The sequence below is a fragment of the Meleagris gallopavo genome, chromosome 20, assembly GCF_000146605.3.
Source record: "Meleagris gallopavo isolate NT-WF06-2002-E0010 breed Aviagen turkey brand Nicholas breeding stock chromosome 20, Turkey_5.1, whole genome shotgun sequence".
Classification (NCBI taxonomy): domain Eukaryota; kingdom Metazoa; phylum Chordata; class Aves; order Galliformes; family Phasianidae; genus Meleagris; species Meleagris gallopavo.
Window position 1 is genome coordinate 9,647,643 of NC_015030.2, and position 21,816 is coordinate 9,669,458.

Here is a 21,816-nt window from a genome sequence, read left to right on the forward strand (position 1 = left end):
GTATACATTATTGAAGCACATTATTTTGATCACTGAGAAATTGACATATTGTGCTCATTAACCAGTAAGCCTGAATATTTAATTTATGAAGTTGTTTCACGATTTCTCAGATCAGTCACTTAAGGGAAATAAAGAGGAGAATTGCAGCCCAGTGAACGGGAGGGATTCGTCCTGACAATGGGGCCTTTAAAAATGTGTGTCATCATATTTGAGACATGACATTAAGCAGGTAAATGCATTAATTAGACTCATTAACATCATTTCCTTTTCAAAACTTATCAACAAACAAGACAAAAAAGTTATTTTAATCTTTGCCCTTCTCTCTTACATTTTCCCATCTGTGTCCTCCCATCAGATATTGGTGATGGTGAGGTCTGCTGTTCCAATTATGTCACATCATGTGCTGCTCCTTCACTTCTGTCCCACTGCTCAAACCACACTTTCTGAACCTAACGACACGGAACAAGGCTGTGTCACAAACCAAACCCAACTAACAAACTATTCTCGTTTTAGTTTTCTGCCTGGCTGTGGAAATCCCCGTGGCAGAGGTGATGGCCATGCGGGATGGGTCAACAGTGCTCTCTGCCGGCAGCAGGGAAAGGCTGCAAGAAACAGCTGCAAGCTAAATTATACAGCATGAAGTACTTCGAATACATATCTATGGCGAGATGTTTTTATGCAAATCTATAGAAGATGATGATTTAAAAGGTCAGGAAGCAAGTTGTTTACTGCAAACATAATTTTGCAGATGCTGCTATGCTCACGGTGTTTCAATGGTTTCCTTACACAAGGCTGCATAAATAGAGTTTAAAGAGAAGACAGGGAAAAAGTATTATGATATTCAAACGTACAAAGGCTTACCAAATGTGCTTGAATGCTCCATAGGGGAAAAAAAACCAAACCCAACCTGTTTAAGAACAAAGTATAAAAGTCCTTCTACTTTCTGGCATAGGCCCCATATTAACAACTGATAGAAAATCAAAGCAGCAGCATAAAACTAATTCTAAAACCAACCAGACGCCATAAGCACAATATTAAGAAAATGTACATTCTTGTATGACCGCTGCTTTGAAGGAAGGTAATTCTGCTGCAGAGAACTAAGCAGTGTGCCTTAGAGGATTACATGTGAATTTCTAGTTCAGTGTGATGCTCAGCCGTGGTCCCTAAGTCAGATTCCAAACTACATGCTTGCCCTGAAGTCTATGGAAACTCTGTTTTCCAGTCCTACAGAAGTCTGTTTTGTACCAGAGAGATACAAGGGGTGTCCTACAGCACAGTCATTGCAAATCAATGAGAACAATATTTCGTATTGCTGAACAAGGTCTGGTCAAGATACTATGAACAACAACAACAACAAAATCATTAAGAGAAAGGACTTTGCTTGCAGTACTCAGAAAAACATTATTTGGTTGCTACTGTAGTTAAAAACTCAGGCTCGGGTGACCTGAGCTACAGCACGAGGTGCTGTATGGCAGTGGGACAACCCTGCATAAGTCTGGAAGGAAACCAAACACTCGGTGTTAATGCTTACATACCCTGGTCGGCCTGAAGACAGTTGCATATTTGTTTTTGCGTTAGTGAAGCTCTTTGAGTCCCTTAGATGACAGATGCTACTTCAATCTTAGTATTGGTGTTTTCATGTTTCCATGGAACCCTGCTCCCTCCTTAAACCTCTTAAAGCCACAGGTTGGGCAGAAAACTGATGGCTGCCTCCCATAGAATCCAGTCTGCAGTCACTGGGACATCTGCTGCTCTTGCTGTATTGATAGGGAATGGCAGAAAGCAGAGGCAGTGATAAAACAAGTGCTGTTAACAGCTCAGGTGCTGTTAGTAGGGCAGAAAGCCCACCGCCCCTGGAGCCTGCAGAGCTGCAAGAGCATAAGACTTCAAGGGTAGGATATGGGAGCCATGCGGTGGGTGACAGAAGTGTGGTTATTGCAGGATGTAAAACCAAGGCATTACAACATCTTCAAAACACCCTTCAATTCTTAGTGATTTGCTTCCCTACACAGTGCTATGCTTTCTTTGGACTGTATCTATTTTCATCCCAAAGAAAGAAACAGCTAAAACCCCAGATAAGATCCAAGGACACCACAGCAGGCAGCCATACACAATTGATTTTCCTGCTTCCTTACATTCATTGCTGCTCCGCTGACAGGTACTGATACGAGTGAAAAAATATTTTTGGAACTGATCTTCAGGCCACTGTTACCTGAATAAATCCAAAATGCTGAGAGACTGTTTCACCATTTTGTGGAGGCCCTTGGGAAGCAGAGAGCTGCTGGAAAGTGGTGACAATGAGCCAGCAGCAGAGCATGGGATGAAGGGCACAGAATCCAGCTCAGCTCCCTCACCTTTCCTCTTGCAATCCCTGCTTGTGTTACTGGCACAGCTTTACCGCAAAACACGCTTCATTTTCCGAGGCTTTTCCTGCACAGCCTTTTGAAGGCAGTTTTATCATAGATTATAATGTAGTGATGTAGAACATGAAAGTTCTGAAAAATATTTAGTTCAGGACCAGTTTCAGAAGAAAAGAGTAAGTGAACAAGATTCGGGGTTAACAGGGACACGATGAAATGCTTCCATAACTGCAGGGTTAAAGAGCAACATCAGGAAAAATTATTTCCTCTACTTTTTTTTCTAATGGTCATTAAAAATCTATGATGTTTCAAGATAAACATGGCCAAAGAATTCACAGTAGTTAGTTATGTACTTCTGCTGACCTTGTATTCTTACAACCAAACAGCAGAATTTGGACTTTTTGTGACTGTAGGGCTAGTGAGTTACACACAGATACATGAGCACCCAGATCTCACTTAGAAATGCAGCGCTGCATACATTAGTGTGCCTGTGTGGCTGCCTTGCATCAAGATAAAGAGAGAATAATGCTGCTGGGGAATTGTGTGCACAAAGCTCTGTGAAGCAAGAATTAAAATGAATGAGATTAAATGGAAAATAACACATCAGGAATATGTTAATAATTTAATTAAAGTCTACCAAAGTTGAAATATTCCACAATTAAGGTTGAAGCCCATCAACATTCTCTGTTCTACTTGGGGATTTTGCCATAGGTAAAATTACCAGTTCAGAAACATTTCTCAATGTTTGAGGAAAACTGGGTCAACTGAATGTGGTGGCATCGTTAACTTTGAAAATGTTGGATGTAGCTGTTTTCTCAGACAGATTTTTAAGGATGCTTTAATAAATTTCTTCAGCGCAGCCTTATTTCTAGCACGTCAGATAAATGTGAACATTGATTGTTTTCAAAAACACAAGAGGGGCAATTACTGCTTTTTTTTCCCCCAGCCTGGTTTGCTGTTTTTTCATCTTTACCCAACCTTGTTTAAATAGAACTGTGCGTACATTTAAGTCAAGTAGAAACACAGAACAGAAATGTTAGTAATAGGGCAGCAGGAGGCCGTGACTGTGAAGGACATGGCACCAAAGGTAAATTTGACGCTTTAAGGTAACAGTTACACAACTCTTAGCTGAGCTTGGCATTACCCTTTCTACATCACCCCTTTAAAGCACTCCCCATAACACTTTATCCAATCCACAGACAAGGCTGTGCTCAGCAGTAGTGGATGCTGTCGCAAATAGCAGGCAGAGCCAAGTCCTCCCCCTCAGAGCCCCCCTACCACCTGTTCTGCAGCAGGGCACACAGCAGACAGACAACACCCCTACAAAACCACACACAGCTTCACTGTCCACAAAACCAGGTGACTTCCATGCTCTCAAGTGACTGTGCACCATCACTTTAAAGGCTCAGTACATAAAGTATAGAAAGTCCCTCTCTGGTCAGTAATTCACATGATGAGCAGGATCAGAATCTGCTTTTTCTCCAGTTGCAGTGAGAAGTGTACATGGAGGAAACAGGACAGGAAGTTTTCTGCTGGCAACAATGCCAACAATGCCAGACAGACTTCTCCTATTTCCTGCACAGTGCTTTCCTACTGAGCATAATGCATTTCTCAACTGAGCTTGCAAGCAGCAGGTGACTGCACTGTGCCCTGAAACTGAAAGTAGTTGTACTTGGAAAGTATGCTTTTAAAGGTCATGAGATGCTCAGTTTGTATATAAAGCAGACAACCCTGCACTGCAACAATTTCAGACAGCAGTCCAGTGATACTTGCCATGATCAGCCACAGTCTTATTGTACAAACATGGCAAATCAGAAAGTCTCCAGAAATTAAAAATAAAATAAAAGTCTTTAGCATTTCCATCTTTCATTCATAAGTAATCTGAGTAAATGGCAAACATAAGACACTTTTGCTCTTGTAGTGATCAAATGCCCTTAATAGAAATGCCATTAAAAGCCTTGATGGTAGAGAAGAAATGGCACAGAGACGTCAGGGGCCATTTGCCTGGGATCTGGATGGAAATATGTGGTTCTTCCCACATGCACACTCTCAGAACAAGAGAACCAGTGCCCCAGTTAAGCCTAAAAATGCTGAAAAAAAGACAAACCCATGCATTTTTTATATTGAACATCTTGAATTTTGTCCTTCCTGGTGATGAGCTCGTATGCCTGCGCGGGAGGTTCTTGTGGTTTCACTTAGGTGTTCAGCTCTCCCTGCAGGTGGGAAATGAGGCATGTCGGATACTTCAGCTCATTACTGGTATTTTTTACCTGCCGTAATGTAGGGAAATCCTGCTTTAGAATGGACAATACAATCTCATTACAAGCACTGCGTCTTTATGAAAGGGAAAATGAGAAAGACAAATGCTACTCCTGCTCATGAATTTGTCTCTTATCATTTCCCCTCTCTGCTCTACAGAGAGTTATTTCATTCATATTAGAGGTTATTTGGGTCACTTTTATCTAAGGAGAGAAAATAATGGTAACCTAATTTGAGATTGGTGGCAATTTAAGTAAGAAAATGGATTCGGAATATTTTGCACTGTTGCTAAATTTAACGGAGTGCTCAGTGAAGTGTGAGCTTTCAGATGTGAATAGGAGGCTTTCAGCCATTTCCCCCTATTTGTTTTTCAACTGCATTTCTTAGCACTGTTAGCAATTTCATCTCATCCACCCGCAGCGTACTTAAACTGCATTCAACAACCTGACCTTTCACATGTTAAACTAAACTTGGTATTTAATTATTTGGTATGCAAAGTCAAGCAGAAAACTAAGGAGCAGTTACAGATAAAATCATGGTGTTTTACTGGAGATGAATGGGAATATTTGCATTTACTGCTTTTCTAAAACCATTTGAAACTGTTTATTTTGAATGCGAATAAACAAAACATAGACGACGTATATCAAAGTTTAAAATAACCACGGCAGTCAAAACCTGTTTCATCTCATTCATTTGGCTGCATCACACACTCTGCGCAGTATAATTTTTTTACAACATACTGTGCAACAAAACAGGTCATTTAAATTCTGTAATTACTATTACAGATAAAATGACACTGCGGCAATGTTAATTACTGTAGTACTGATGTAGTATAGGATATAATACATAATAGTCATGTCTTTAATTTTAAATTGAAGTGCAACAAAGCATATTATTGCTATCCTTCCTCTTCTTAACGTAAATGAATGCTATTCAAGTGTAGCATTTGCATCCACGCAGAACATTCTTAAATAAATTACTCTTCTACTTTACCTCAAGCTGGCACATTGCACTTTTCGATGACATGTAAGTTAAGGAACCTCTTGTAAGGAACTTCTCCTGTGACAGAGGTAAATGTGACAGAGGTAAATGTGACAGAATTATATTCTGTCAAAAAAAAAAGATTTCTACAATTGCTTTCTTTTTCATCAGAGGAAACTTAAATCAGTTTTCAAATGAAGTGTACCATTCAATCTTTTTAAAAATAAAGCTGAATCTCAAAGATCATTACAGCTACTTCAAGTGTAGGAGGAATTGGAGATATTCACCAAACCATAATTAACTTTGTACCACTGTGGCCAAAACTTCTGGCAACTGTAGAATATCCAGAACAGAGAGCCTTGCAGAAGAGGACAGTGAATGGTTTGACCTGCAGCAACAGAATAAGAGCAGGGCTCCCTCCTTTATGAATAATTATCTCTCTGCTTTTGCAACACCTTTACTTTTAGATAACTCTGTTATGAAAATGAAAGAAGAAAAAAAATGAGTTAAATTTCAGATTTGTTCAAATGTACTTAAATAATTCATACCAGCAGAAATGTCCCCATTTACAGTGGAAAAAATTTAGTAATGAAGTCACTACTCAGATTTTGGATGAGAAATATTCTAAAAGCCTACTTATTTAGAATATAATAGTCTCACTCTTTGTGCTAACCATGTGCCCCTGGATAGAACAGCTACATATGGATTCACAGAAATATTTTAATGTACAGTGTAAAATTCACACACTTGAAGCATGTCCTCAGGTCGCGTATTTCATCACACAGTAATAATGAGATACACTGCTACATTTAAAAGAAGATGTGTAGGATGTAAAAGCTTGCATTATGTGTAATTGGTCTCAAGGAATTACAAATGATATTGAAAAAAACACTTTTTATCCCCTATTTTGTTTAGGTCAGCGGGACAATGTATAATACAGGGAGACACGTTTCTCTACGATTAGACAAAGAGCATTTGGTCAACATCTCTGGAGGGCCGATGACGTACAGCCACCGCCTGGAGGAAATCCGGTTACACTTCGGAAGTGAGGACAGCCAGGGATCAGAGCACCTTCTCAATGGACAGGCGTTCTCTGGGGAGGTATGTCAGCATATTCCGAGTGACAAATGAAGCAGCATGGAATGGTACCCTTTTCATTTCCACCTGAAGGTATTTGCAAACCAATTTACAGCAAAAAAATTCTTTCCCTTAATCCAGTGTGGAATCCAGCTTTTGTATTACTTTTTATTCCCAGCCCATCCATGGCTAAATGTGAGAGTCGTATTTAAAAAGAAGCTGTTTAACTGCACTCGTGGACACCTTGTGTTCACAAATACACTGCTTACAAAGCAACCAAATATGCCTTGGTGGATCCTTTAGCTGCCAGTATCTCCCTGCCACATATCTTAACAAATAAGGCAATGCTTCAGAATAACCACAGGGATTATTTTTTAAGAGACTCTGTAAGTATCCTATTACCTTTCTTTTGATCAAAGATCAAAACGAATAGATTTTTCATAGTAAAGAACTTTGTTGGGGAAGAGTGAATTACCATCTGTAATATCTATCACAGATTCTGGTGATCAGACAGTTAATGAGTGTTATTTTCTTTGGTGTTGTGCAGCAGCAGTTATTTAAGAGCAGGGCATTAACTGTAGGATTGTCAAATGATGTTATAATTGATGGCAATTATTTACTTTGAAAAGCTTCCTAGGTACATAACATAACCAGCAGCAGGTTTTTCATGAAATTACTCATGTTTTACACAACTGACTTCTGGTTGCCTTGTTTAAATTCTATGATAAGTCAGCATAAAATGTATGACTCTTTTAAGAGCTTAAGGTTAGGTGCTTTATAGTAAACTAGGTATTTGCTTAGCTAATCTTATTTACAGGAGAGAGATACCCAAATGAAAGCAGTTTGAACAAGAAAGAAGTATCCAGCTGAAACACACCACTACGCTACATACAACATATCAGAATTGTTTCAGATGTTTTCAAAGGAATAGACAAGTTAGAAATTCATCACTCATAGACTGTAACAAAAAGTAAATGTGTAGAGCATTTTTGCGGTATGCTCGATGTTAATACTTAACTAGGCTCTGTGACTTCAAAAATAGAAGTTTTGAAGCACAGCAATAAGCGCAGCTGGCACTGGATTGAAAGACCTTAACCTTCTTCTCTAGAGACTAAACATGACAGTTTATCTCCTTCAGCCTTCCTTCCTGCAGCCAGGTTAATACTGACCTAACATTCCTTCAAACAGCTGTACCTGAGCCACTGTCCTATTATGTTTGAAATACCACTGACTAACTTAAAGAAGGTCCACGTCAAAATGCCAAATGATGCAGTGAGGCTTCAAAGTGGAGCTAGCGATGGTTTCTTGGAGGAGAGCAGGGTAGCAAAGCAGCTGCTCAGCTGGGAGAGCTACAGATGCTGCTGGCCCAGCTGCCCACCATCACCGAATGCCCGACTGCCTGCGAGCACCATGGGAGTTCCCTGCACAGCCTTCCATGAAATCAGTCAGGATGTACCTTAGGTGCTGCACAGCTGAGCTGTCTCACTTGCCAACCAGAGCCCTAGTTTAAATGCCCTAAATCTCTTCCAGGCAGTGCTCATTTCCATTTATTGGTCAAATAGAAAAGTCAGCTTTCTACCTTCGTTTCCCACCATCAACGGTAAAATAGTGTGAATAGCTTCCTCTACCTCTGTGTTGCCTCTGGAGTCTCTAGATCAAGGCCATCACCTTCCTATTATTTCTGAATTACTGCAATAATACATTTTATCAATATTAGGTATTATTTGCTTTCGCAGACCTCAGTTCTCTATTAATAAAAGCTAAGTGGAAACCACTGTCAGTTGGTCAGTGGTGCATCGCTGGATCCACAATATAGGAAGGATTCATCTAATTATCTGAATTCCTCTACTGTGAATGGAAGAAGATTGGCATCTTCAGAGGATGAGCATTCCTGATAGCTAGAGACAAATCTCTTAGGACAGGACAAATCACTCAGTGGAAATGTATCTGCCTTGACAAGAGAGCAGACAAACAGCTGGCCAAGTAGCTTAGATTAGATGTCTCCATTTTGGATGGTGGAGATGAATTCTAACCTTCAAGGATGTGCTTTTCAAAGTTTCAGATAGCCATTTTGGGCAGTCAAACAAGTGAACTCCAGTAAGGTCAAGTGTTAATTATCAATTTGGATCTGTATCTTCACAGTTAAGTCTTATTTATAAAACACATACTGTTTCCAAAGCACAAACACAGAGTCAAATAAATCATGTTGAATAACATAGGTGCAAATTTTTAGTAAAGGATGGCAGCTGACAGTGTTCTTAGGGTGCACATTCACCCATACAAGTGCTATCTATATAAGTTATTTCCAATAAGCTCTCAGCACTAGGAGATGCAATGTTTACAGCTCCCAACAACTAGAATGACAAACTATAGACAAGTTAGCTGAGTTTATGATTGAGTACATGACTTTGTAAGATAACATATGCTTTCAAAGAAAGCTGCTGCTAATTATTATCACTCCTGTGATACTGTCAGAGGAGATAGGATAAAGAAAAATAACTACATTAATTTAATTTAGGTTGTGCAGCAACCACAGCAGTGAAGATTTTCTGGTTTGGGCTTTAGCAGGTGAAGGCAACAAGAGAAAAATCATTGCAGGATTCAACCACTTGGTTGCTGGTTGCACAGTAATGCCCATGACGCTTCCTTGTTGCTGTTGTTCTTATTTATTTTGGACACAGTAACTATGGCATTTACTACAACCTCTGTCTTGCTATAGGAACTATTCCTGAGTTACCCAAGCAGTGTGATTCAATTCAATCCCCTCTTTTCCACCAACACTGACACATTAACATCAGCTCACTGGAGAGGGGAGGGGAGCCTTGGGCAGCTGGGGGGCAGAGCATCCCTCCCTAAGAGCACTGGAAACTTAGACTGGCTCAAACAAACCAGAGTTAAATCCAAATCCAGGGAAGGCTGAAGCTGCTAAGCAGCTCCATTATATTTTCAATTACGAGCAGTTTTCTTTACGCATCTGGAAATCAAGCCTAAGATCCACGCTAAGCAAGAGGCCTGTTTTCAGAATGCTTTTTTTTTTTTTTTGCATAGCAAAGATGTTCTGCAAGAGCACAGGCACTCAGCAAGCTGGAGAGCACTGGAGTGGTACCATGGAATGAAAAACATCCAGAAATAGCAATTTGTTTCAAAATGTACCATGGTCTGAGCGATACTGAGAGGCTTGTAATTTCCAGGCTCTAGGTGTTAAAGTTTATCAAGAAAGATCTGGGTACCTTTTAGCTCCTGATGATCACTTCAGTAGACAAAATAACTGAACTAATGCCTAAATAGTTTCAATATAAGGGCTTTAAAAATGAGTCTCAGATATCATCAATACATTTAACACTGCTAACATAGAAAGAATGAAAGGGTTTGGAATGTTTAAATAAATAAATTGACCATTTATTTGTGCCTCAGATGCATACTCGCATTCAATTCTCTACTCTTTGTGTGAGCATCCTACTATGGTGAAGCAGTTCAAAGAAAATCTTGGCTCAAGCAAAGAGCACAACTAAGACACCAATCATTCATGTCTACTGTTTAATGTCTCCATGCAAAACTGCTTCTAACATAAGTGCCTGTATCATTAATGAGACCATCTTCTGTCAGAAAGGAAGATACAGTAGAATAGTGCTGCTGTTTGAGCTCTGTCTACCTTGTTAAAATATAAAAAAATAAAGGTACCTGAACCTACAAGATTCATTTTAAGCTTTACTCCAACTACCTCGAGGCTGCGCATTGTAGTAGTCTTATCTACATAGAGGAAGAAAGTCAAGGAGCTTAATTATTTGATGTTATGCACTTTTCAAACAAGCCTCCATAGTCCAGAATATAGATATGCACGTATAAAGCAAAGATGTATTCTTTTCTGCCCACCAAGTCATCTTCTGAAAGCCTACTGACAGACATTATAAGGACAAAATGACTTCACCTCCTACATAAGAAATAAAATGATAGCCATGAAGTATCTGGATAAATGAACATACGTTGCATCTACACAGAAAGTTGGAAACCAAGATTTGTTTTTTTCTGCTGCAAAAGCCAATAAAAAATTGAAGCAAAATATAAGAAAACAGAGGTAGGAGAAGGAGGCTAGAAATTCTGAAACACCAGCCTTCTACTACTTCATTTTCTACGTGAAATCAAGCAAATTTTACATGAGTAGGGAACTTTGAATGATAGTGAAGGATTATTTATCAGAGAGATCAGTGTTGCAAATCCAACTACTGATATTTTTAGAAGCAGGACTGACAGATAAACAGCCTGTGTGAAACATCAGGCCGGCTGAAATAATTTAATCCAGTCTTCTGCAGAATTAGAACAATCTCAACTGCTAAATCAGAAAAAGTGATATTGTCATGGAGGCCTTCTGCACACCTCTGATTTGCCTGTGTAGGTCTGAATAACCTCTCCCAAAATGCTTCTGTTGGTATTCTTATACCAAGCAGAAAAACTTTACTGGAATAGTTTTGATACAACCATATATGAATTATGACTTCAGTGATGCTGGTGAAACAAAGCAAGTCAGCCTACCAGCAGGTCAGAGGAAACTGTAGGCACAGGCTGACCCTAGATGTAGTGCTTGTTCCAAGCTGCAAGCCAGCCACTTCTCCTTTTATTGGATGAGGCCCTAATTTCTTCCAAAGGTAAATGTTAGCCATGCCTCTCTGTGACATTTGGCTCAGGCCTCTGCCTCCTTTTCTGCATTTTGCACAAAAACATGTTTTCCTCAGACATTTCCCTGTGCAATATTTACTGTCCTCCATCCAAGCCTGGACTTCTGTTTGCTTTTTTTTCCCTGTAGGATCCTCACTGATGTGAGGATTTGAGATTCTACCAAGGCTGTTCAGCAAAATACAGGGTAGCACATAGTCCTTCCTCAGGAAAGGCACGTTAAAGCAGCAGATGATGTCCATTGCCATAGGTTGTCTGTATTTTGGAAATTTTGTTAGAAATGATACGGGTCATTTTTAAGTGTTGCAGCCAGAAGATAAGTTTACTATATTCCTGTGCTGATTAATGTTGAAAAATAAGCCTCTGAGGGCAGTACCAGATGAGGGAACACATGTCTAATGGAAGGGTGGTTTAGTAAAATCTCTATACCTTCAGATTGATGTTCAGCTTCAGAGGAGAAAGTCAATAGGATAATGAATTGAACTGCTAGAGGAATAGAACATAAATCAGGAAGAGGTGGAGGTATTGTCGTTACTGCAGCATAAGGAGACTGTTCACGTGAGTAATTCACGATCATGGGAGATGAGCACCACGTCAGGAGCAGGAATGCACCTCTGTCCACCCCAAAGTCTACAGGTGGGTTTCACCAGAAATGTTACAAGATGCTCGTACACACAAAAGCAGAGTTACAGTTCAAAAGTCATGCTTATTAAAATTGACTACTATATTTTTTTAAACCAAAATCAAATTTTGTTTTTTCTGTTAGGTGGGTTTTATCGCAGATAAATATAAGAAAATAGCAGTGAGCAGTGTATCTGCACAAACTGACCACCAATGGTGTGCCAGTTTAAGAGTTCTGAATTATCCACTGCGAATTCTATTCCACTCTCAACTGACTGCACAGGGAAATTGGCATTTTAACAGAGCTGTGATGCAGGAGCAGAGCGCCCAGTCCATCTCCTTTTAATGCTATGTGGTGACACAATGCCTGCTCCCTGCATCTGGACCACAGGACTTTAAGTGTGGTCCACCAGGGGAGATGATCAGACAGCAGGACGTACAGGAAGGCATGTTGGAAACCAATGCTATTTGGTGAAGTGAAATTCATCAGAAATATTTTTAAATATTCCCAAAATACATCCCAAAGAAAAATGAGCTGATAAAGCAAGTTGCTAAGCAAAAGCAAAAGAGTTGTTGACTAAATGCTAAGGCATTTTCTGTACCTGAACCCAGGAATAAAACAGTAGGTGACATCAGTGTGGTATAAATGGAAAGGGAAGATAAAAGGATATACTTCCGTTCACTGTATATTTTCCTGTCAGCTACAGATTATATTATTCCAGAAGCACTGCATGAAGTAGCACACAATAATTAACCATAGTTTGTTCTTCTAAACATGGGGTGAAGTATCATTGTTTATTTTTCATCCTCTCCATGTATGTGGGTGTTCCTTGCCAGAAAACTTTTCTCCTTTGGAACCTGCTGTTCTGAATCTTACAGACTATCCGTCCTTTAACAGAATTGCAAGAACTGCCTGAGCAAACTACAAGCTCTATGAAGCTGTCAGTTTGTGTTCATGTAGCAGCACAACAAAGTATCTGCTGCTTGGAATAGTAAATGTTGAATTTCTTTGATATGGAGAGAAACAGATCCCCTTCAGTAATAAATATATTTTTGCACATGTTTAGATTTCAGATACCAACTGTTCTCATTTCTGGGGGGAGGGGAAGTGGAAGAGAGTGTCAGTGTACTGAGAGCACAGTCTGTCACAAACTGTAATCTAAATCCCCTTGGTGCCTCAATTTTAAAATCCAGCATCATAAAGCAATAAGGTGGAGTTTTTCTGCTTATAGTAGCAGCTGTAGGATTTGCTCTTTTAAACCACTGGGACAGTAAAACATTCAGCCCTCTAAACCTCTGGTGTCACTTATGAAGTATTCACTTTGCCTTATTCCAAATGATTCTAATTTGCTTGGGATGGCTTTACTTGATATTAAGTGATTCTTCTTTAATTAAAGAGCAATTTACCTCTGCAGCCAAAAAACTGCATTTGTTCTGCAATGGGTTTTATGTTACTTGGGAATCAGTTTTCCATTACGCTTCTCATAAATTTTAACTTTTTCCACAAATGTATTTAATGTAACACTCCAGAGAAAGGAGGAATCAAACTAATTCTGTACTCAGAAGTTCCTGCAGCCATGTTCCTGGGCAACCACAAAACAAAATAAAAAGCGAGCTTGTATGAAGTTTTATCATCTTCACAATTTACAAAAGGAATAAAAAACAGGGAGTGATTATTGCTATCATATTGCTAGACAAAACTATCATGAAAGCCTCAGCTCAGTCTCTTTTAAGTGATGCTTTCTCTGGCTGGAAGATAAATACTGGCAATCAGACCATTAACAGAAGAATCCAAAGCTAAACAATGGATGACACAAAAGCCTTCAAGTTCCATCACCAAACCCAATGAAATTTCTCAGGCAGTTGCATGTTAGGTGCTGGGCACTCACAGCCATAAGTATCTGGGTTATGCTGACTTGATTCATACCCAGTTCTGGCCCTTCTTAGGGCCAGAGAGAACAAGAATGGCCCCTATAGCCTCCAAAGCCAGAATTCACTTTGGAATCTGGCTACAGTAATGTTGGGGTTACTCTGAACAAATGGAAGAACTTCCAACAGCATGGTGACCCCATTCCTGCATGTTCCAGGCTTGTTGGCCAGCCCTTCTTGTGGCAGGCAGGAATTCCTGGCTCATACCTCATCTTTCCCACATCTCATCTGGACTCTCTGATCACTGGCATTTAGGACTGAATTAGCCCAGGAGTCTTTCTCCAGGAAGCAGCCTGACATTTTGCTCCTCCCTGATAATAATTCTTGTTGTCTAACATGCTGTAGCTGTTGTGAAGCCTTACCATTTACTCTCTAACCTTCAGTTTATTTCTGTAGCTTCAGCTCCTCCTTTGTTAAGTCTTTGTCCCTTACCTTATGTTTAATAGTTTCTTAAGAATCATTAAGAGGTGTTTCAGTACTGTAGTAAAAAGACAACTAAATCATGTCAATGCTAGTGAACTTTTTATTACATGTGAGGTTGGAGAGCTGCAGTTCTCATTTAGCATACTACTTTGACCTTCCATCACCACTGTAGACCTCTCCTTAATTAAAAGCACACAAGCATACACTGCCTCCAAGAAAGACAAGACATTTTGACTTTGAGGTATTTCATTTTAACCAGCTAATTCATCAACAATTTCAATAAGGACTGAGAAGGAAATACTTTTAAACATTATTTCGTATCACAAAATAGTGACAGATAATGGATTTGCATGTTTTACGAACAATAAAGAGAAGTGAACTTACATCGTTACTGTTTTACAAGCGTGTTCTCTAATTATTACAATTAGGTCAGCTTCTCAGGCATACCTATCTTTAAAACAGTACATGATAGCAGGCACATCAGCATTAACTCTACAGAGAAAGAGAATTCACAAGGTTAAAACATTTCTTTAAGGCCCGTTTTCTTTCTACTTATCTTTTAATATCTCACCTTTACCTGTCTGCACCTTATCTCTGGATAAACTACTGGAAATCACACATCTGCCAAGATTTGCTGGATTCAAACTCATCAGAAATGAACAGAATGAGAAAGTTACTTTTCAGTAGGTTTGTCTTTTTCTCCACTTTAACTGCCACAAAAACATTCCCTAACTGACACTTTGCCACAGACATGTTAGAAAAGCACCATATACAAAGTTATTACTCTGGAAGTTTTTCCAAAGAGAATTCTGGATCTTAGCTAGGAAGATCCATTACTGTCCATCCCATTACTGTCCATCTATCATATCAGCTTCTATTTACCATTTCTTATCAACATATGAACACGTCACTCCCAGGAAATTCTGCTAATAGCAGAATCAGTCAATTACACAGTCATTCTACTTAACCTTCAGTACAGGACTGTAATATTCCCTCAAATACATAATTCCTATGGATCAAAAACGGATCTGTACATTTTCATTCTGAAGGCATATTCAGTGTGAACGCAATACATGGGGCGTATTTTGTTATGTGTTTTTTTGTCATTTTCTCTTTATCGATTTCTCTCCTGATTCCTTGAGTCCTCCAACAATGTAATCACAAAGCATTCGAGGACTTCTCTGTCACCTTATATGCTGTCACCAACCCAGTCAGTTACATTGAAGCCTACACCCAAAGCAAAGCAAAGCATGTGGGTATTGTCTTTACAGGCCATCATTTTTTCACATTCATTCAGGACTCAATATTACAGTATCCATAGCTATGTGAGTTTGGCCACCCAGTTCTCACCTGATGTTTTTTTTCCTACCTGCCTCACAAGTCTGAAATACTCTGACAAAGTTGTGTAGAAAGTTTTCCATCAAAATATCAATGCAGCACTTTTTCACTAGACTAAACAAGCAGAGGAGCATGGATTTCAAATTTGGTTCTAAGATTCTCCAGAAGAAGCAAGAAACAAACCCCAATCCTTTTTTTGTTTTCTGAGAGAACAAAAAAAGCTTATGCTAATATACATAAAAGATACATAAAAGATGAATTGGTGCACTAGTCTGAAACAGGGAATCATGATTCAGAAAAGGATAAAAGGCTTCTTAGAACCAGAACTGTACTCCAGCTGTCAAGTGATTTGAGGTTAGTGTTCATCTCTTGCTCTCTTCACTTAAAAAACAGGGAAAGGTCAATAAAATATCATAAAAATATGCTACCAATAAAAGCATAATTAAAATACATTGAGTATTTGCGGAAGTACCCATCATGGGTGAAACTTAAAACCCTCTATAACACACTTTCCCTACCAGGACACACCTATTCTTCAAACACATAAACAAGTCACCAAAGAGACAGTCAGAGCTGTAATTCTAATTCTGCATGTTGTGAAATCTCTTTGTTGCTTTGAGCCTTGAGAATTGTTTCTAAACAGCAATGTAGCATTGACCTGCAGGGACAGTTTTACCTGAAATACAAATTACTGCACCAAAAGTGTTCCAGTTAAGTCAGATTTTGGCACATATTGTTCCATCTTTAACTTCAGAGCAGTGGTCACAGTGAGCTGTTTCCAACGAGGTGGGCTAATGGGCAAGCTGGGAAGAAAGGCACTGCTGTGGTTTTGAACAGTACAATTCATCCCTGACCATGCTGGCTTTCTGCTTCAGGCATGGTAGAGCTGGAAGAGAGGCAGTAGACAAGAATATTTCTATGTGCTTCCAGCTCTGCAAATCACAGCCCAACCCTAACAGTTCTGGTTTAAGGCAGAGTTCTCTACAGGAATCTGAAAGCTCCCAAGCAGTAGGTACCCAGATTGCCCCTTTGACAATCTGCCTCTATCTACAAACAATCCTTTATGCACGTTTATTGTCTTGCTGAGGAGAGGAACACCAAAGGAAAACCAACAAATTGCTGTAAGGTAGGCGAGGGTGATGAAACGTTGGGTGTCCAGACTGTTGACTAAATCAACAGACATGCTGGCAGGAAATCAGGCAGATATCCAACAGCCTCTGTTTGTTTTTCAGCAAAAGTTCTTTGAAATCAAGTTCTCTCCACAAGGTACTTTGGTTTTGACATGTAAGCGTTTTCCAGCAAAACCCTTTTTCAGCAAAAAAAATCCCAGCTAGTTCTGCTTCTGATTACTGCAAGGCCTTATTCTGTGTGAAGCCCAAGGGTGTGTTCAGTCAAGAGGATTTTCACTGTTTGATTTGTAGCTTAGAGCCTTAGAGTGCTGTTTCTCAGTTACAAAAGATGCAATAGAGGAACTGTTCTCCATCCTAACTGGCAGAGTTATTCCCTGGGGTAATACGAAAAAAAAAAAGAAAATCACATTTATTCTCCCAGATTCTAATGAATGTCTGTTTCATTCTCATAGGATTGCCTTTTAGAAACCCAGACAAACGATGAAAGGAAAAATAGCAGAGTAAAAAAAATTAAAAATTTTTTCCAGTGGCCTGTTTGAAAATACACACCTATATTTTAGGTATATTGATCATTAGAAAGAAATATGGCACAGAAAGTTGGAAATCTTTTGTTAGAATTCTGATCCTCTAGAGAACAACTCTGGGGTCTGTTCCCACCACTCTTCATATACATTAAGAGACTCATTGAAAAAAAAAGGAACTAAGAGCATGGTCGTATATGTGAACTTCACATTTATTTACTCAGAATAAGCCAGAAGAGGAAAAAATGCTATACTATTCAGACCTGTTCCTTTGTTTAAAATGAAACAGACTTCTTTGCTAGCACGGAAGAACTGATCAGTTCTTTGACCCCATCCATCTTTCATGTGATTTGTAAACTCATCAGCATTTTGCATGTGGTCATCAAACCACCTTGGGGCAGCGCAAAGCAGCTCGATTTTACCTGTGTGTTGCTACATAGTGTTCTGAGTTTTGTGCTCTAAAAATGGCAGCTCGTATCTCAAAGTGAACGGCCATGATTAAATCTAAAGACCTACATGCTTTAAAATAAAAAAATTGTAAGAGGGAAAAGGCCAGAAAACCATCAAAATTTCTGAGTTGTATCTTCTAATATCAGCTTTAAGTCTGTCCTTTAATGTTTGTGAAGGGGAAAATAAAAATGAAGTGAAGTGCTGGAAGAGACTGTCTCCTTTTAGTTCACTGCTTTGTTTAGAGTTGAGCCCAAACCAGAAATCTAACTCAGATACGTCATGTCTAGAAGTGGTCACTTCATGTTCCCCGTAGGTATTCTGAAATGCTGATAGCTGCTCACAACAGGCACTAATGATAGCCCTTATAATGCTTTTTGTCAAATGCTTTACAGTCATTAACATGCTCCCCATTAACTATCAATTACCTTGCAGCGTAATTATTTTGCAGATTTTACAAATGGGTGGGCAGAGACAGAGGCTGAGTCAACTGCAGTCATGACAACGGGTTGTGAACCAAAGCACAACACTTTGTGGTGTGTTCAAAGTCCCAGAGATGTTGCCTACCTGATTTCTCAAAATTTGTTCATGGGTATCTTGAATAGGCAGACCTTGTCATTCCTATTTCTGTAGCAAAAATCAATCACCCCAGTGCACTATACACTGTGCAAATGACAGCATGCAAATGCATTAATGGATAATCGTATGAATTTCCCATCAGATACACACAGTATTCTGCCTACCTGAAACAGAAACACTGCCAAACACTAAAGTCTATCCTGTAGTTGAGCATGCCAAGCTAAGTAGATCTCATAGCACTCTCTTTTGAATTGCAGTAGGGTTATAAGCATTAACAGTATTAAAAGCCACTGAAGCAGTGAGAATAATTTACCAAGATGCATCTTCAAAGATGAAGGAATGCTGATATGGTAAATATCTCTTAGAATATTTCTAAATGCATAGTAATTATTATTTGAAAGCAAAGTCTCGAATTTATTGAACCATCTAATTTTCTTGACAGAGTTCAAACTCTAAGATGTCGATTGATTCTGATCAGCAGATTGGTAACTGAAGAGCTGTTTTGTCACATTGTTGCTAATGAAGCAAATCAACTTTGCCTTAATGTGCAGATATTCCATTTGCATACACTGTTTATAGTAGTCATCTCTATGGAAAGAGAAATCATCACAGTTTCCACAAAACAAACTGAGCTGTGGTAACAACAGCAAAACCAAGATAGTCTTTCCTTACAATTTAAATTCACATTGAAAATATGATTTGTGTGATAAAGGCAGGTCCTGTGCTGCTGTTTGTGTTGGTTTTGTTTATTTCTTATTTAATGCAAACAGCAAATGGACATTGCAAATCTTCAGAAAACAGAGAATTAACTTTGATGTAATAGCACAGACTATCATGTGCTCCAGGGCTCAGAAATGGGAACAGAAAGGTTGGTTGTACACCCAGTAGTTGGTTTGCCTGTACAGTCTTATTTTACCTCACTCTCCACTTTCTCATCAAATCTGTTCTCTCTTTATCCTGCCACAAAGAGAGATCAAACAGGTCAAGAAAATTCAGACAGCTTTTTATTGCAGCTGCAGCATCATTTCTGCTGAATTGCAGCACCACCCTGTACACTTAGATTGCACCTTAATGTTGTTCTGCTCACATGATAAAAAGCTAGAGAATAATATTTAAAAACGATAGTTAATGTGGCATTATATACAATTATGTACATCAAAGACAAAAAAAATGAAATGCAGGGACAGTTTGGCAGCATAAAGATGTGCAATACGGTGACCTGCCAGAGCATCTTGAACTCATACACCTGTGCTTTCAGAAACACTTGCACGAGCAACCTGTGACATCCTCAGAATGATGCTGACAGCAGAGCAGCAGTGCTGCCCCTTCCCACTGTGATAGGCCCCTGAAAAAGCAGCAGTCTGTTTTAAGGCATATACTCACTAACCTTTTAACACCACTGCGAAAGAAAACTAACATATATTTATGGACTGTTCTTCTTCTCTGGGAAATGCACAGTGAGGAATAGCACAGCTGGATAGCAGAGCTAACATTAGAAGAATGACATATTTTAAGTGACAGGTAGAAATAGGACAGAGCAGGGCAGGGGATATGCTTGTGTTTACAAAAAGGCAGCATGTATGGGTCTGAGTATGGCCAAGGAGCATGTTGTGAACTTGAGTAGCACATGCTGCATTGATAGGGAGCGTGGAAAGAGCATGGCTTATAAGGAATCCTGTCGTTATGGGACATGCTCAAACTAGCATGCTTCTGATTGTATTTTTTCTTCTGCTGGCAGTAACCAAAGGTGGCAGAGGTCACAAAGGCAAAATTTAACTCTAATGAATGGGACAATTTCAGTTCTGTGCAGAAATACAGACTGACTTGATAAAACAGTTTCAGTAGAAATTACAGGATGAAAAATAGACAAATTGAAATTTGGACTGGAGCACAAGAGCCAACAGCAACTTCACATAATGTGTCAGAGAGCTGTGATGCCCCGAAGTAGTAACAAATGCATTTTTACATCTCCTCCTGAGAGTCTTACAGGTTTGGCTTTTTTTTCTGGAAATGTCCTAAAAATCTCAACCTTGATGCTCAAGCTCACAATTATTTTGAGCAAACCTATTTCCCCAGTGAGTTTCCCTCTTTTCTTCTGAGGTGAATTTCTACTGCTTGACTTGCAGTTCTGCACAGAATGATCTATTAGAGAAATAGCAATATTTTCTTTTTCCTTCTGGAAAGTGTCAATTTTTGAACAAGACCAAATAATCTCCTCAGCTTCAGTATTGACTAATTTTAATTATTAAAACCTTTGTCCCAAGAAAAAGTCTTCAGGCTGTTTATTGAGAAAACAGCTGTTTTTAATGGGATTCGGGAACGTCTTTACCTGAGGAGATCAGAGACCACTGGAGACAGAATTCTGGCTGTAAGCTGGGCTCAGAATTCAAGGATTTTTTTCATGTCAGAAGAACTTGGTTTTTCCTACACCTTTTTTTCTATGTCTCCTTCTTGAAACTTGCAATAATGGGTTTTGCAAAGGCTACAGTATTAGAAGCACACAATTTATGATGCAGTAGAATTTAATATATATTTATATATATAAATATATATACATGTTATATATGTATATAACATATACTTAAATGAGTTAAAACCCAAACGCATGCTATGCATTTATGCTATATTTATAAAAATTAGAAATCAATCTTTCGTTAGGTGTCATTCTAGGGATATGTAGTCCCCACTGCCATAATTTTATATAAGATCCTTCCTCACAACAGTCAGCAAATTGGTGTTGTTAAAATATTAATTCATATTATGATTTCTCACGTTTAGGTTCACTGATTTTTGCATCGCTGCAAAATAATTTGATGGTTTTAGCAAGGTAATGGGGTAAGCACACAGCTGCTCCATAACTCAAAATCTAAAGACAGCACTGTCTGCATTGAACTTACAGTGCAGCTTCCCCTACAGTCATTACAAACCAGCATATAATCACAACAACAAAATTGTTTACCGCGATGCAATGAAATCAAATACATGCTTAACGATGTAAGCTTGACCAAGTAATAACGTAATGTATAGAATCAACATTATCTTCAATTAGGGGCCTACAATGGCTGAGGAGTTCCCAACATTACAGTTCAAAGAGATGGATTTTTATCTGCTCTAATTTTCAGCTCCATTTCATCCGTGCACTAACAGAAAGGTTCTCTTTTACTATATGAGAGACGTGGCACAGAATAATGAACACAGCAAAGAAATGAAAGAAAGGAAGAGGTGGCAGGTGCAGCATCAGAACTGAAAAACTACAGCTGGTAAAATCTGTAAAAAAATAATTTCGTGGGACAAAAATAAGACAAAATCCACAAGAAATATTGCTGGTATTAAAAGATATTTTTCTCACACTTCTAACAAAGAGCATGACCATTCCAGCCACTGTGCCCCAGCGTTTGTAAATATTAGTGCCTGCTGTTTGCATGAGGTTGATGCAAACCCAAAGCTAAGTGCAGCACTGCACAGCCTTGCTGCTGCAGG

General features: G+C 39.0%; 1 protein-coding gene across 3 annotated transcripts in view; it reads left to right on the plus strand.

Annotated features, from left to right (window-relative positions):
- Positions 1 to 21,816, plus strand: part of CA10 (carbonic anhydrase 10) — a 157,085-nt gene that overhangs the window by 114,793 nt on the left and 20,476 nt on the right. For all 3 annotated transcript variants that reach the window (XM_010721589.3, XM_019621780.2, XM_019621781.2), the window contains one exon: positions 6,516 to 6,701. In XM_010721589.3, the coding sequence (XP_010719891.1) occupies positions 6,516 to 6,701 (186 nt within the window). The remainder of the gene's footprint in view (positions 1 to 6,515; positions 6,702 to 21,816) is intronic.